This window comes from Pleurodeles waltl, chromosome 7, assembly GCF_031143425.1.
Source record: "Pleurodeles waltl isolate 20211129_DDA chromosome 7, aPleWal1.hap1.20221129, whole genome shotgun sequence".
In the NCBI taxonomy this organism is placed as follows: domain Eukaryota; kingdom Metazoa; phylum Chordata; class Amphibia; order Caudata; family Salamandridae; genus Pleurodeles; species Pleurodeles waltl.
This window is the reverse complement of record NC_090446.1, coordinates 594,694,198-594,708,555: the sequence shown is the minus strand read 5'-3', so window position 1 is coordinate 594,708,555 and position 14,358 is coordinate 594,694,198. Positions and strand designations below refer to the sequence as shown.

Sequence of the window (14,358 nt, the reverse complement as noted above, 5' to 3'; positions counted from 1 at the left end):
ATCTTTCCAGCAGGCTTAAATGCAGCTGTGACGTGTCACAGGGCTCTTCTACGTTATTCAATATTTATATGGCCCCCCCCCACCGGCCAAGATCATAGAGCCATTCGGACTTTCTCTAGTTTCTTATGCAGATGACACCCAGCTAGTGGTTTCATTTTCCACTAACTCCGATTCTAATTGTCTCTTTGTTTACAGGCAGTGTCAAGATGGATGGATGAATGAAAGAATGCTCCAATTAAATGGAGATAAAAAAGACGTAATTATATTGGGACAATGTCCTCATCAGGGCACGAACCCCATGCTGCCCAGTGCCTTGGTGTAGTTGCCTTCTCCTAAGGATTATATTAAAAGTTTAGGAGTCTGGCTAGATTCCCAACTTACTATGGAACATCAAGCTAAAAAAATCTCTGCTACTTGTTTCGGTCTAATGAGGCTTTTGAGGGCGGTTTTTGCAATACTCATCATCCAGGCTCTCATTATTTCTTGATTGGAATATGGCAATGGATTATTTCTTGGTTCCCCCAAATATGTTAAAAGGAAATTACAAGTGGTTCAAAATGCCGCGGCCCGCCTTCTCTTAGAAATACCTAGGCATGCCGCTGTTAAAACCACTGCTTCCTCACTTCATTGGCTCCAAGTGGAACAGCGCATAGTGTTTAAAACCTGTGCTGTATCCATAGGTCACTACATAATAGAGGCCCTCCCCTTCTAAAGACCCTTGCATCTTTTTATACAGCCATTAGAGATCTTAGTTCTGCATCAGCAGCACTGGCCATTATACCCAGAGTAAATAAATCTAGATGGGGAGGTACCACAATGACTTATCTCGGAGCTAAATTGTGGAACTCCCTCCCCCGCAGCCTTCGGTTAACCAGTCATGAACTCAAAACCTGGCTGTCCTAAGATCTTCTGTTTTATAGTTATAGAGAATTGTCCTTTAGCGCTGGGAGGCCTTCGGGTAGCCATGCGCTATATAAGCAACTTAACATAACATAGCTCAAATGTTGGAGGACACGAGGATTGTTGAAATATGTATAACGTAAAGGTGTTTGCTTCCACATTTCCATCCAGGAACAGCATCTGTTGGTTTCTGAGAGTAGTGTGTAATCCGCTTTATTGATAGAGATGTCTACCCTTAAGCAGGTGTTTACAGAGTTTCACCTGTTAGTGGTGACCCAACAGCCTGTAGGAATTTCACTTGTTCCCATTACTTGGGTGTCTGGCTTTTCAAGGGATTCTTAGCTTGTTTGCAACACTGTTTAAACTAGGTTCTTCCTGCATCCAGAGATCAAACTATTTGTTTCCTTTCAGTTTTTGGGAGCAGTGATAAACCCCTTTAGGGATATACCCTCTCCACTTCTAAAATAATATTTAGAAGGAAACAGTGAAAACTTTTTCCAACTATCCTCTTCAGCATGGTGTTGTCAGAGGTTCTTGAGTCTAATGACCCGACATATCCATGTGCTACCTTTGTCTTCTTCATTTGCAAATTCTGCAGCACTGTCTGAGTAAAACTAGGCTCTGTCTGTTGATTTGCAGACTGTTATTGAGGCAACTAGCATGACTTTGTAAAACTTTACTGTAACTTATTGTTGGACCTGGCCCTTTTTACAGGGTCATCTCCCCAACTTTTTGACTTCTTCCTCCTATTTTTCCTGACCTGTGTTTGTTGGCTTTTGAACTCTGAGCACTTTACCACTGCTAACCAGTGCTAAAGTGCATATGCTCTCTGTGTAAATTGTACTGTTAATTGGTTTATCCATGATTTGTATATTTGATTTACTAGAAAGTCCCTAGTAAAGTGTACTAGAGGTGCCCAGGGCCTGTATATCAAATGCTACTAGTGGGCCTGCAGCACTGGTTGTGCCACCCACAGGAGTAGCCCTGCAACCATGGCTCAGACCTGCCTCTGCAGTGTCTGTGTATGCAATTTTAAACTATAAATTAGACTTGCCAAGTGTACCCCCTTCCCAGGCCTAACCCTTCCCTTTTCCTACATGTAAGACACCCCTAAGGTAGGCCATAGGTAGCCCCATGGGCAAGGTGCAGTGTATGGTTAAGGTAGGACATATACTAGTGTGTTTTATATGTCCTGACAGTGAAATACTACGGAATTCAGTTTTCACTGTTGCAAGGTCTACCTCTCTCATATGTTTACCTGGGGGCTGCCTTTAAACATGACTAAAGCGTAGGTTCCCTTTGGGAGCAGATAGACGTGGAGTTTGGGACCTCTGAACTCACAATTTAAAAATACATCTTCTAGTAAAGTTTATTTTGAGATTGTGTGTTTGAAAATGCCACTTTTAAAAAGTGGGCATTTTCTTGCTTGAACCATTTTTGTGACTCTGCCCGTTTGTGGATTCCCTGTCTGGGTTAGTTTGACAGTTGGGTTGTTTGCACCACTCTCCAGGCAGTGACACAAAGGGGGCTGGGGTGTAGGCTGCATATTCTGATGAGCCATCTGTGCTAGGAGGGAGGGGAAGAGTGGTCACTCGCACCTGATAGGGCTGTGCCTGCCCTCACACAATGCAGACTCCAACCCCCTGGGCAAAGCAGGATTTCACAAACAAGGGAGACTTTCCTTTAAAGTAGGCCTACTTCAAAGGCCAAAATTGGTATAAGAAGAGGACCTAAAACCACAGACTTTAGACACTTCTTGGGGTAGACACTCTACCTCACAGACATTTCTGGACGAGAAACCTGCTGGTGAAGAATCCCTGAACCAGACCTGCCAAGAGGAACTGCCTGGCTGCCCAAAAGGGCTCACCTGGACTGCTTTTTTTTTTATTTATTTTTTTTAGAAGGACTGCTGCCTTGCTGATCTCTGGCTGTGCTGGGAAGTGCTCTCCAAGGGCTTGGATAGAGCTTGCCTCCTGTTCCCTGAAGTCTCAGGACCAAAAAGACTTAATTCCTGCAACTGGACTCCTTGTGCAGTGAAAATTCGAAGCACAGCCTCCTAAAAATGACACACAGCCTGCCTTGCGGTGAGAAATTAACTGCACGCCAAACCGGAACGACGCAGCCCAGCTTTGCACAGAGAAGATAAATGCAGCGCCTGCGTTGCGACCAGAACTTTGACGCACGGGCCACCGGATCGACGCACAGCTGACCTGGGTCGACGCAGCTCCTGCCATGCAGGAGAAATTTCCACACAACGCCCACTGGATCGACGCAGCGCTTGTGACTTTGCTCCGCAAGCCCAGGATTCCACGCACCGTCCCCGGGGTGCCAGAAAACCCTACAACCCGAAGAGTAACCATGTTCGCGCACCGGAAATCGACGCAAAGCCTTCCTCTGCGTGGAAAATAACAATGCTAGTCGGTGTGCGAAGGGGCGAAACCGACGCACACCTCTCAGTCTTCCACGCATCGCCTCCTCAGCGGTCCATTGCAGAGATTTTGAACGCGAACCAGGTACTTTGTGCTCGCAAGAGACTTTTATTGTTTTTAAGAGACATTTATTTGTTTTGCAAAGAATTAAGACACTTTATATCACTTTTACAGTGATACCTCAACATCTACGTATTGCATTTTAATTGCTTTGACCTGCATCTTATCAGATAAATATTATATATATTTTTCTAAACACTGTGTGGTGTATTTTTTTGGTGCTATATGGTGTTATTGTATGATTTATGGCACAAGTACTTTACACATTGCCTTCTAAGTTAAGCCTGACTGATCAGTGCCAAGCTACCAGAGGGTGGGCACAGGATCATTTGGATTGTGTGTGACTTACCCTGACTAGAGTGAGGGTCCTTGCTTGGATAGGGGGTAACCTGACTGCCAACCAAAGACCCCATTTCTAACACTTATGTTTTGCCTTTTTATGCTTTCTGGACCCCTCCTTCTAGTGAGCTTTCTTCTAGTGAACTTGTCATGCAAGCCAATGGAGGTGCTCCATGTTGTTTGATTTGTCAACAAAGATTTCCTGTGATGTCAAGTGGAATACCCAAAGTCTGCCCCCACCTTTCTTTGGAATGGTGGCTACTACCATCTCAGCACAAGCTATGTGCTGTCTGGCAGTGATGCTGTTGGATTCCAGAGGCACATGCCTTTTTAGCTGTCTCTCTAGTAAAAGGACTCTGAAGCCCCCATAACTGAGAACCCTTGCCTTTGTCTGAGACATGAATGATCTACGATTTGCAAGTGGACTAGGTGGAAGTGAGACCCAGTTGTACCTCGTGTACGTGCTGCTCATGAGAAACTAGTACTATAACTGTGATCCATTCACAGCTCACATTGAAAGTGGTGGGTCTGCACAGTCCCCGACCGCTCTGGTGCCGTTTTGGAGCCTGTGCCGGCCAGGATGACTAATAGGCCGTCTACTTTTTTAAATTCTTGTCCGGAGACCTAACACCAACAACCCAGGTTACTGTTGGTCATGGTGGGATCAGTGCCTCTGAGCGTTCTGCCTCTGGAAAAATGTAACCTCAGTTGGTGCTTTTTCAGATTCTGTCAGCTGAAAGAAAAAAAAAAAAGGCACTGAAGAGTGATTGGCCATGGTAGCAGCTAACTCTTTGCTTTGATTCATTTTTATTCATACTCCAGCTATTCTGTATTATTCTTGATATGTTTTGTATAGTGGTGTTTTGGTAATCACTCCTGTTGTGAGTTGACACTTTCCAGGCTTTTTGTGCTGTGCTTTTCAGAGCATTTTTTTAGGGGGGCATAGAGCAGAGGAAATCTCCCTTTATGTAAGCTTTAATGATTTCTGTTAAATTTAGTGGCAAGCTCTTAGCGCACTTATTCCACTGTCTTGCTAAGTTAGAGTGTTAGACTTGGATTCTGGGTTCAGAAGATGCACATTCTAGTTTTGCCTGATGATATATTGTCCAGGTTTGTTCTGTAGGGTCTGACCATTGATGTTAATCAGTGGATGTTAGTGTATTGGTCCTACAACTGTTTTAGTTAGCCTTTCGGTGTAACTGGTCCCTTTTGTTGGTAGTAAGGTGGAATTTGACCATTTGAGTGATTTATTTTCACAGGAGGAGTTGTTCACGCCCCTGAAGAGGAGCCTCGGCACCGATCCACGGGCTGCAAACAGCACAAGCTTTGATAGTGGGGTGGCTGGTCTTTCTTCTACAAGTCAATTCAACACTCAGACTAACAGTCTGCTTGAAGGTATGTTTGGGGCATTCAGTACTACATTGTCAGGAAGGGGCATCACTCCTTGCCACTGTGAAAGCTGGAGGTTAACACTACCCTGCATGTATGATGAGTGACTTTATCCTGAAAGTTTGGTGGGGTGGCTCTCTGCTTTCCTGCCTTACTGTTGGGGCGGGTTTTGATTTAGTGTGGTTTTCTTTCTTCTGCAAGAAAGGAGGTACTGTGGGCTAGTGTAACAGAAGGCTACACCAAGAGAAGATTAAACTGTTTCTGCCCAGGGCTAGTCCGTGAGCAGCAGAACGAATTACTTTGATCTGGCTTGCACCTGTGTGGGTAGGATCCACATGGAAATTCACCTTTTGCAGATGAGAAGGCTATCTGCTCCTTTTGGGGAAGGAGGCGCATTTGGGGGAGCTTCTGAAATCCTTGTGAGGATGGATACAGCTCACATATTTATGTCTATGGGAGAGATACCAATGGTCTCCTGTCTCTGAACTTTCGAATGTTCCTACTTGTCAATCTGAACGTGTCCAGTTCCATTGTCTCTGATCCCTAGATTCATGCTCTCGCTGGGCGTACTCTGATGCTGTCTCACTCCAGGACCCAGATGAATCCCAGTTCTCCATATGGGTTTCTTTCTTTGAGATCTACAATGAGTTCATCTATGATCTGCTTGATTCTGGGCCAAATAATGGCAAGAGGCAGAGCCTGCGTCTGTGCGAAGATAAGAATGGGAGTCCATATGTCAAAGGTGAGGACTTGTGTATTGGGGAGGGGGCAAATTGGAGCTGTTTTGTAGGGGTTTACAGACTTTGTTTTATAGAAGCACTGCCTGGTGAAGGGGAATGAGAAATATTTGTCTGGAGGAGGGGTGCGGGGTGGGATTTGATGTATATTAAGGCCGTGTTTCACAAGAATGAGCCACCTGCTCAGGAAAGTCCTATATGGTGCATCTCTGAAATGGTAGTGTGTGAAACGTAATGTACTAATAGCTAACCTTGAAGTGCAGGTGAAGCACAACATTGTGAAGTCCTATGGGCCAGGCACAGACGTAATTGAGGCATCACTCTACATCTCTGACAAGGGTGGCTTATCAGTAGAACTCTAGAAGGCTTGAGTAATCTTCACAGTAGGGATCTGCAGGGATACTGGAATTGTAACCTGTGCTTCTTCCACCAGACCTGAACTGGATTAATGTCTGTGACGCTGATGAGGCCTGGAGGATCTTGAGGGTCGGTCGGAAGAACCAGAGTTTTGCTAGCACCCATTTGAACCAGAGCTCCAGCCGCAGGTGAAAGGGGCTGTTGAACCTGGTGGGCTGGAACTGAGGTGGACCTTTCAATCCTTTTACTGTTATAGTATAATGCTTTCAGTGACCTGCAGCAGGTTCTGAGTTCCTTGTGGGGCAAAGGGATAAGTTATTGAAGCACACTATGAAACGGGAGGATAACAAATGAGGCAAAATCAATTACTATAGCTGTATGCTTGATGGCAGAGGGAGGGTTTTGTGCTTAACTATCTAAGCAGGATTTTTAAAGTTGGTGTGATGAGAATGGAAGGATTTTCTCCAAACCATTTGTTTAATTCAGTGGAGCCAAGTTACAACTGGGGGATTGACGTTTTTGGGATTGAGTGATATTGAATTGTGTGGCTGGATTTGACCCGCTGCTTCACCAGAAACCTGTGTAGAGATTTCCTTGCTGGTGTGATAGATTTGATTGGTTCTTTAAAGGCAAAAAAGTATGGCAGTTTGATTGATTTTGTCTCAATTGGCACATCCAGCAGTATAATCTAGTTGTGTTAATGGATGATTGACACAAAGGTGGCGAAAACTATTCTTTTATACATTGACCTGTGAGAAAAAGAAATGTTCCATTGAAGATTGAACTAATTTGAATTGGGGGTGTGCTGCAGTATGAGGCCTGTCAAACTAATGCACTGAGAGGTAGAGCTCCAGTCAGATGATGCAAGCTGTGATTGAGAAATGGGAACAGTGTGTTCTTCACCTGAACTCAGTCTTCATCTGTGGGTTTTATGAGGCAGTAGGAAAGACAATGACGGTCCTTGTTAACCAGAGCTGCAGGAAGTAGGGAGCGAGTGCTCATGTAGGTGTTAATGTGGGATGTAGGCCTTCAGCTACAAGTGAAATCTGTAATGCTTACCTAAACGACCAGCTGCGGGTCTGGAAGGAGAAGGGGGTTTTGAAAACCATATGAGGACTGGCTCAGCCGAGCCAAACTGATATTTGTTGGTCAGGGGTTGAGGGGGCTTGGCATGAAAACCAGATGATAGGAAATGGTAGCGACTGTATGAGTATGTGGTAGCATAGTCCTACTGTGTTGATGAATTGAAGGGGGGCATGTTTGAGGTGAATATCATTTGATGAGGCTGGGCCACAGACTAAAATAGCAACTTGTTGCCTGAGTGTGGCAGGGTTCTTATCTAGAGGTGTGAAGCAAAGGAAACATGCTCATATGTGTAAGGGAGCATGGATGAAATTAGGGTTCATTTATAGCAAACGAAAACCTGCAACTGGATGGGAGCATAACTGAGGTGGCGTGTTGGTAGAATGGTTCTTAACGAAGGGGAGGTGTGGTATGCAAAGGGCTTGTGGTTTGTGATGATGCACAGCTTAAGCTCGTTAGTGGCAAGATTGTGTCCATGTTGGTTCCTTTTGCAGTGGGAAAGTGATCAATAGGTGCTTGAGATAATATTGTGCAGTAACTTGAAGTGATATTTTTACCTTACAGTCACAGTATTTTCTCCATCCGGATCCTACATCTTCAGGGAGGGACCGACTTGGTGCCCAAAATAAGCGAGTGAGTTAACACAGAACTTTGTGCAATTCCGTAGCCTTTAACTGTGTATTAATGTTTTGTTGCCTACTAATGGTAATTTGGTTTAATATAAGATCATCCGCTGAATGTTCACTTCTTCCCCAAGATCTGCTTCACACACCGCTGGTCTTGGGGAAGCTTTCTGCCCTTTGTGCTTTCTTGTGCCGTAGCCCCTTTTAAAACTGTTCATCCCTTCTGCCACCTCTTCACTCACTCTCTCTTTTTTAGGCTTTCCCTGTGTGATTTAGCTGGCTCAGAGCGCTGTAAAGATCAGAAGATTGGGGACAGGATGAAGGAAGCCACAAATATAAACTCGTCGCTTCATACGTTGGGTCGGTGCATTGCTGCCTTGCGCCAGAACCAGCAACAAAAGTGAGTGAAGTTGCACTTGGCAGACCCAACTACAGAAAGTGTAGAATGAGTATATCTAACTGTGTGTTTTTGGAGGGTGGTGGATGCTGGCATTTTTGGGGAGGTAGGGAAGGAAGACAAATTCATAAAGGCAGACAGGTGTCTAAAATCAGCCTTAGCCCTGTGATAGAAAACTCTGTCAACCGTTCCTTTTAGGTACAAGGGCCATAACTCATTCTGATGACTAAAGCATGACTAAAAAGTTGGGATGCATTGATTTCCTACAGGTTCTATCAGCTTATGGTCAGTGGTCCACAAAATCCTCTACACATGAACGTTGGTAAACCTCTTGAAAAGGTTCCGTCTGCAGTTATTTTTTTTTAATTTTTTTTTTTTTAATAAGGATCTGAATGAACAAAAGGATTTTCAAATTTTAAACCTTAAAACAGAGGTACGCCTGTTGTCCATTGAGTTAGCAATTCAAAACAAAGTCTGTTTGACAGAACTTTCCAGATAATCTTAGCGGAGACCAAAAATGCATGTTACAAATGGGATCGGGAGAGAAGCTATTCCAATAGGGACAGGATGCTCCTAGTGGATCTTTTCTCCATTAACAAGAACTCAGTAATTTGCCAGCAGAGACTGACAGCTGTGCTATTGAAAATATTTGAAGAAAGTGTGGAGGGAGAGTGTTTGAGATGCTAGCGCGGGATTTGGCGGGGCTGACCGCAGATGAGAGGATGAATGTGAGAATAGCAAAAGCAAGGTACTGCTGCGACAGAAGCAAGCCCTCTGTCATTAAGATGGCACTTCTCTGAAAATGCATATACGTTACACCAGAGGAACATCACAAAGCAGCAACAAGACTGACTTGCCATACTGTTTAAAACACAAATGCTTGGTTATCCTATTTGGTACGCACAGGCTGTGCTTAGGGTCTTGTTTGAGTAAGATTAGCATAAGTACCACACACCTTTTTTATGTTATGCTGCTGATTAGTCTTAATTCAAAGCATGTTCATCTATTAATGTGTCGTTAAACCTAAGTTACTTGCTCCCTAAACAGGAATCCTAAGCCTGAATTTGAAAAGCATTGCTGCTTTTTCCGGCCTTATGTTTTACCCCTGTGGATCTGACAGTCTATGACCACTGGAGGTACTATACGTATCAACAAATACTTTAGACAACCGAGCTTAAGCACTAATTTATTGTGGCTACAGCTGTCTAATACCAATATATACGGTGTCTGGTGGTTGTGGCAGATAGCAATAGTTCAAGAACCCAGGTCTTTTTACTAGACCCCACCTCTTTCTCTAGTTGTATTCCATGTGTTGCCAAAAATGTAGTAGCTGTAGATACTTACCAATAATGAACTTACGCTAACCTTGACTTCTCTTATACAGCAGGAAGCATGTATATATCCCCTGAGATTAAGGGACTATTTTCTTCTAAACTTCAGTTTTGAGCTTGAATGCCTAGCCTAGTCCTGTTTCCAGAACGGTTGTAACTACCTTGCTAGACATAACAGTATCAGATGTCTGATTGAATTTGCTGTTAAACCCAGACTGTAGATACCAGTTCCACCCCAGGCTAAAGTTCAGCGTACATATCAATGCTAAATCGAATTGGGGACTACTGAGTAAACAATATTTTGGTCATTACTGGAACACAGACAATGCTAATGACTTTTTTAAGCATCAAAGTTATACCTAGCCCTATTTTACCAGCCTGTAAGTAAAGTCACATTCTCCAACATTGGATCCTTTATATATTCACATGCTTGAATCTGGTAGTCCCATGTACATTAAAATAGCAGTATACAGTGAAATACATACAACATACAAAAAACTATGTAAAGTGGCGATAGGCCTCAAACAACATAGAGAACCCACGCTTCAGTCAATGAGGTAGAAACTTGAGCACTCCTACTCGCTGGATAGCCATCACATGTGTGACAGAGTATCCCATCTGCCAAGTTCATAATCGGGCCGCGTATCCTGTTTGGACATGACTTGACCTTTTTGTGGTTGAGCAAACTAAACGAATAGCCAATCTGATGTGTGCATGTCCTAAGGTATGTCTAACATTAGAGATATCTACACTAGTCCAGACAGGGTAAGGAAGATCTAAGAATGAATGGTTTATTCAAATGAAGGTCAGTAGGCACCTTGGGAGTGAACTCAGGGTTAGTTCTGAGTATCACTTTGTGGCGAATGCCTGAATCTCTGCCTCTCTTCTACCGGATGCTAGAGCCAAGAGTAGTGCTGTCTTCCATTAACCAGATTTGAAGTCCCGTCTCTGTATTAGCTTAAAAGGTGATAACATCAGCTGATTGAGGACTGTATTAAGCTCCCATGGAAATGGAGGATGCTGCAGAGGTGGAAAAGCTCTGAAAAGACCTTTCATAAATTGCTTAATGATTGTTTGGAAAAGCAGTAGACATTGAACTGCCAGTCCTAAATCTGGAGATTGCAACCAGGTGGACCCTGACTGAAGAATAATTGAGACCGATTGTGTGGTCATGGATACTGTCAAGTAGCTGTAGTTACAGGTAAAGCAGTTTTTCTTACTGCCACGAAGACAGAGGTGCATATATCCGAACAATGTTTCCACAAGAAGAAGTTCTTAGAGAAGATACATATTGGATAAATAAAAGGGTATGGTGTTTGTCAACTATGCAATCGCATGCTCTAGTCATACCACGTAATTTGGTCCTCAGCTGCTGTCTGTGGTAAGAGCCTTGGTGATTGTGCTTTTCATTACACTATTCTACCAATCCATACAATTACAGTATGCTCTTTACCTACCTTATTCTCAGAGTAGTACTAGACTGCTCAAGTAACTGTGGCAATTGTTGTGCTTCATGACTTAAGTTAGAATTGGTTTCTTTATGGTTTAATAACCTGTGGATGTTATCCTTTAACAGTCTCTGCCATATTGTATTCATAAATGCAACATGTAATGATATTTACCATATATATCAACTTTTTAAAAAATTTACATTTTGCTCATCCCATACTCTGTGTGAAGAATACATCTTCAGGAAAAGGCCCTGGTTTAATGTTAAAGAAGTTGAGTATCTCTGCACCTGCCCCAGTATCTCATTGAATCTCCTACAGTAACACCTTTCAGCATTTCCTTAAATTATTAAAGTCCCTTTCAGCTGTTTTGCACAATAATAGATTACTTCCATTTTCCTTGCAGGTTGAAGCAGAACATTGTCCCTTTCCGTGACAGTAAACTCACACGAGTGTTCCAGGGTTTCTTTACAGGTCGCGGTCAGTCATGCATGATTGTTAATATCAACCAGTGTGCTTCTACGTATGACGAGACTCTGCACGCCTTGAAGTTCTCTGCTATAGCCAGCCAGGTGGGTGAGGTAACTGCTCTCTACTGAGTAGCAGCAACTGCATTATTATAAGCTGATGGAAGAGGTTTTTTGCAAGAGGGTTTGTAAGCATGAAGACTGCTCTGTTGTGCACAGAGACTCCTCTAATATGAGACGATTCGCTGAGAAAATAGTATTTGTGCTTTGGGTGTGGAAGAGCAGTGCTAAGTGTGTGGATCATCTTCTCAATATGGCATACTTCACACTCCAGGTAGTGGAAGTGAACATGAGGGAACAAAAATCCATAGCTGGACATGATATTCACCTTCATCATTCTCCTTCAATGGGTTTATGACGCATGACTGGATAGGGACTGTTAGGACGTGCACTATTTGGGTCTTAAACGTTAAACTTGTACCTCATGGATATGCTACGTTCTCCAGTCTAGTCCAGTGATGTTTGGCTAGATAGGAGCATCCTTCTCAAACCCAAATTTGAGCAGTACATTTCAAAGGCATCTGAATTGTTGAATATGGATCTCTGTGACTTTCAGGGCACTCCCCCTTTTCTCTGTGCTGAATTGCTTTTCTCAGGAATAGCCAGGGGACATAATCACAGATGAATTAAAATACAAATAAAAAAAACTTCCATCCCTTAAATGTGTTTACTGTACCAAATCTTTGAAGCAGATCTTGGTGCTGCCAAGCTTTGCCGGTTTCCACCGGCTAGAGATGGTGGTGAATGTTTTTGGGTCTGATGTGTTTCAGCTGTACTGAAGTGATTTAGTTTGCATGCCAGTCTCCATGTCTCTGCGGGCTCCAGGGGCTTGAGATCAAAACCACTTCCTCATACAACATTGTTTAATTCTGTACAAGAGGACACGGGTATATTAAAATGAGCATACTATGCGGCTTGATATGGTGCTTCTTTTTTATAGCTTATGGGATGTGTTAATATTATTGGGAGTAAGATTTGATGTGTATCCCACAATGGAAGACCAGATATCAGTAATGTAAGCTTTTTTACTTAGAAACATGGTCCTGTAACGAACCATACATCTATTGACCGTACCTTAGATAGCTCAAATCATAAATGTGTTAATCTCTGCCAGAGTGCAATACTACAGTGCCCTTTATCTGGCCCTGCCTAGTAAGGCAATAAACAAGCAGCTCCTCAAGAAACTTCATTGGATATCACCAGCCCTTGCTAAGCTCCCCTGGCTTCCAGTAAGGAAGATCATTATTTTTAAGTCTCTCTGCGTGTTTTATGATCCTTGTACAAATCCTCTTTCCCTGAAAGTTTGTTCTACGAACCTAAAAACCTAACAAGCTGCAGATCCCAGAAATCGTGTGTGCTCCCTGTTCCTAAATTAGTCCATGCCATGTTAGGTGGAATGCTTTTCAGTTGCTATGGCAAAACTCTGGCGCAGACTGTCCATTAAATTACAAGCTGAACCACTTCTGCTATACTTTAAAAATACTTCTGAAATCCTGCCCTTTTCTAGTATAACGGGGTTCATATGCTCGTAGGTTTTTTGGGTTTTACAGCCATAGCTTCTTAGAACCAAGGTCTCTTCTGGTGAATTTCATGTTTCATAAATATTTAAATTAATTTATTTACAATGTTTGGAATTACCAGGCAACCTGATAACTGAGAGCTGCTAACTTTATTTATCTTCTATCAGCTAGTCCAAGCTCCTGCAGTGAAGCTAAAGATCCCATCTATCAAGTCGCTCATCAGGGAGCACTCAAGAGCCAACCGTAGCCTTGAACTGGGTGAGGATGTAGAGGTGATGGAGGAGGAGGAAGAGGAAGAGCTGGACTCTGATGAAAGCTGCAATGAGGGCGATGTCACCATGTTCAACAGAGAGGTGTGTTCTGTGCTAATTTATGAATGTGGTAGGAATGTTATATGGTGGTGTGGCTTCTTTAACAGTTCAATAGCTTACTGCTAGGAAGTGGTTGGAGGTGGTGAAGGGAGAGAGTGCAGATGTTTTTGGGAGGAAGGCAGCCATCTTTGTTGTGATGCACCAGTGGGGACTAAAGTGGTGCAGCCTGTCCTTCGGTCAGCTGGAAGTGCACTTGGAGGGCAAGATGTTGTGTTCGATAAGAGATTGGGTGTACTCTGAGGGTGATGGGCTTGGTTTCTTTTTATTTATTGGGTTACCTTCTCCCACCAGGATCTCATGCAGGCTGTGGAAGCCATGAAGGAGCTGCTCCTAAAGGAACGTCAGGAGAAGCTGGAGCTTGAGATGCGCCTTCGCAAGGAGATCTGTGAAGAGATGATGGAGGAAATGCAGGCCAGGGAGGCTTCAAGCAGGTATTAACTGCAGCGATAAGATCTTGTGATTGTTTTTTGCAGTTACTGTCAACTAGTTGCAACACTTGAGTGGGGGAGCGAGCATTAGGGGCTGCACTAGCAGCCTATTGTTGGGATGACCTCTGCACGGTTAGACTGTGGCATTTGGAATATTGTGTTCTTTTGCATCCAGTGATCTATAGCTAGCATGCATAATCTGACTAAGATGATCTTTAAAGTTTTAGTATACTTGCATGTTATCTCTGATACTTGTAGCTGTTGAGATTAAAGGAGGCGATCCAGTAATAGTTTAAAATGTATGTTAAAGAGGGCTAGGTAGGACAGGCAATACTTGGGCGTCTCCTGCAGTCAGGGAAAAAGGTTGAAGCAAAAAGGAGGCAAAAATAAGATATATGATATATGGGTCAGAAAGGAAG

General features: G+C 43.3%; 1 protein-coding gene across 6 annotated transcripts in view; it reads left to right on the top strand.

Moving 5' to 3' along the window:
- Positions 1-14,358, top strand: part of KIF20A (kinesin family member 20A) — a 91,506-nt gene that overhangs the window by 37,362 nt on the left and 39,786 nt on the right. For all 6 annotated transcript variants that reach the window (XM_069244461.1, XM_069244459.1, XM_069244462.1 and 3 more), the window contains exons 7-14: positions 4,988-5,123; positions 5,665-5,859; positions 6,288-6,399; positions 7,859-7,927; positions 8,174-8,317; positions 11,500-11,665; positions 13,308-13,493; positions 13,803-13,942. In XM_069244461.1, coding sequence (XP_069100562.1) covers positions 4,988-5,123; positions 5,665-5,859; positions 6,288-6,399; positions 7,859-7,927; positions 8,174-8,317; positions 11,500-11,665; positions 13,308-13,493; positions 13,803-13,942 — 1,148 coding nt within the window. The remainder of the gene's footprint in view (positions 1-4,987; positions 5,124-5,664; positions 5,860-6,287; positions 6,400-7,858; positions 7,928-8,173; positions 8,318-11,499; positions 11,666-13,307; positions 13,494-13,802; positions 13,943-14,358) is intronic.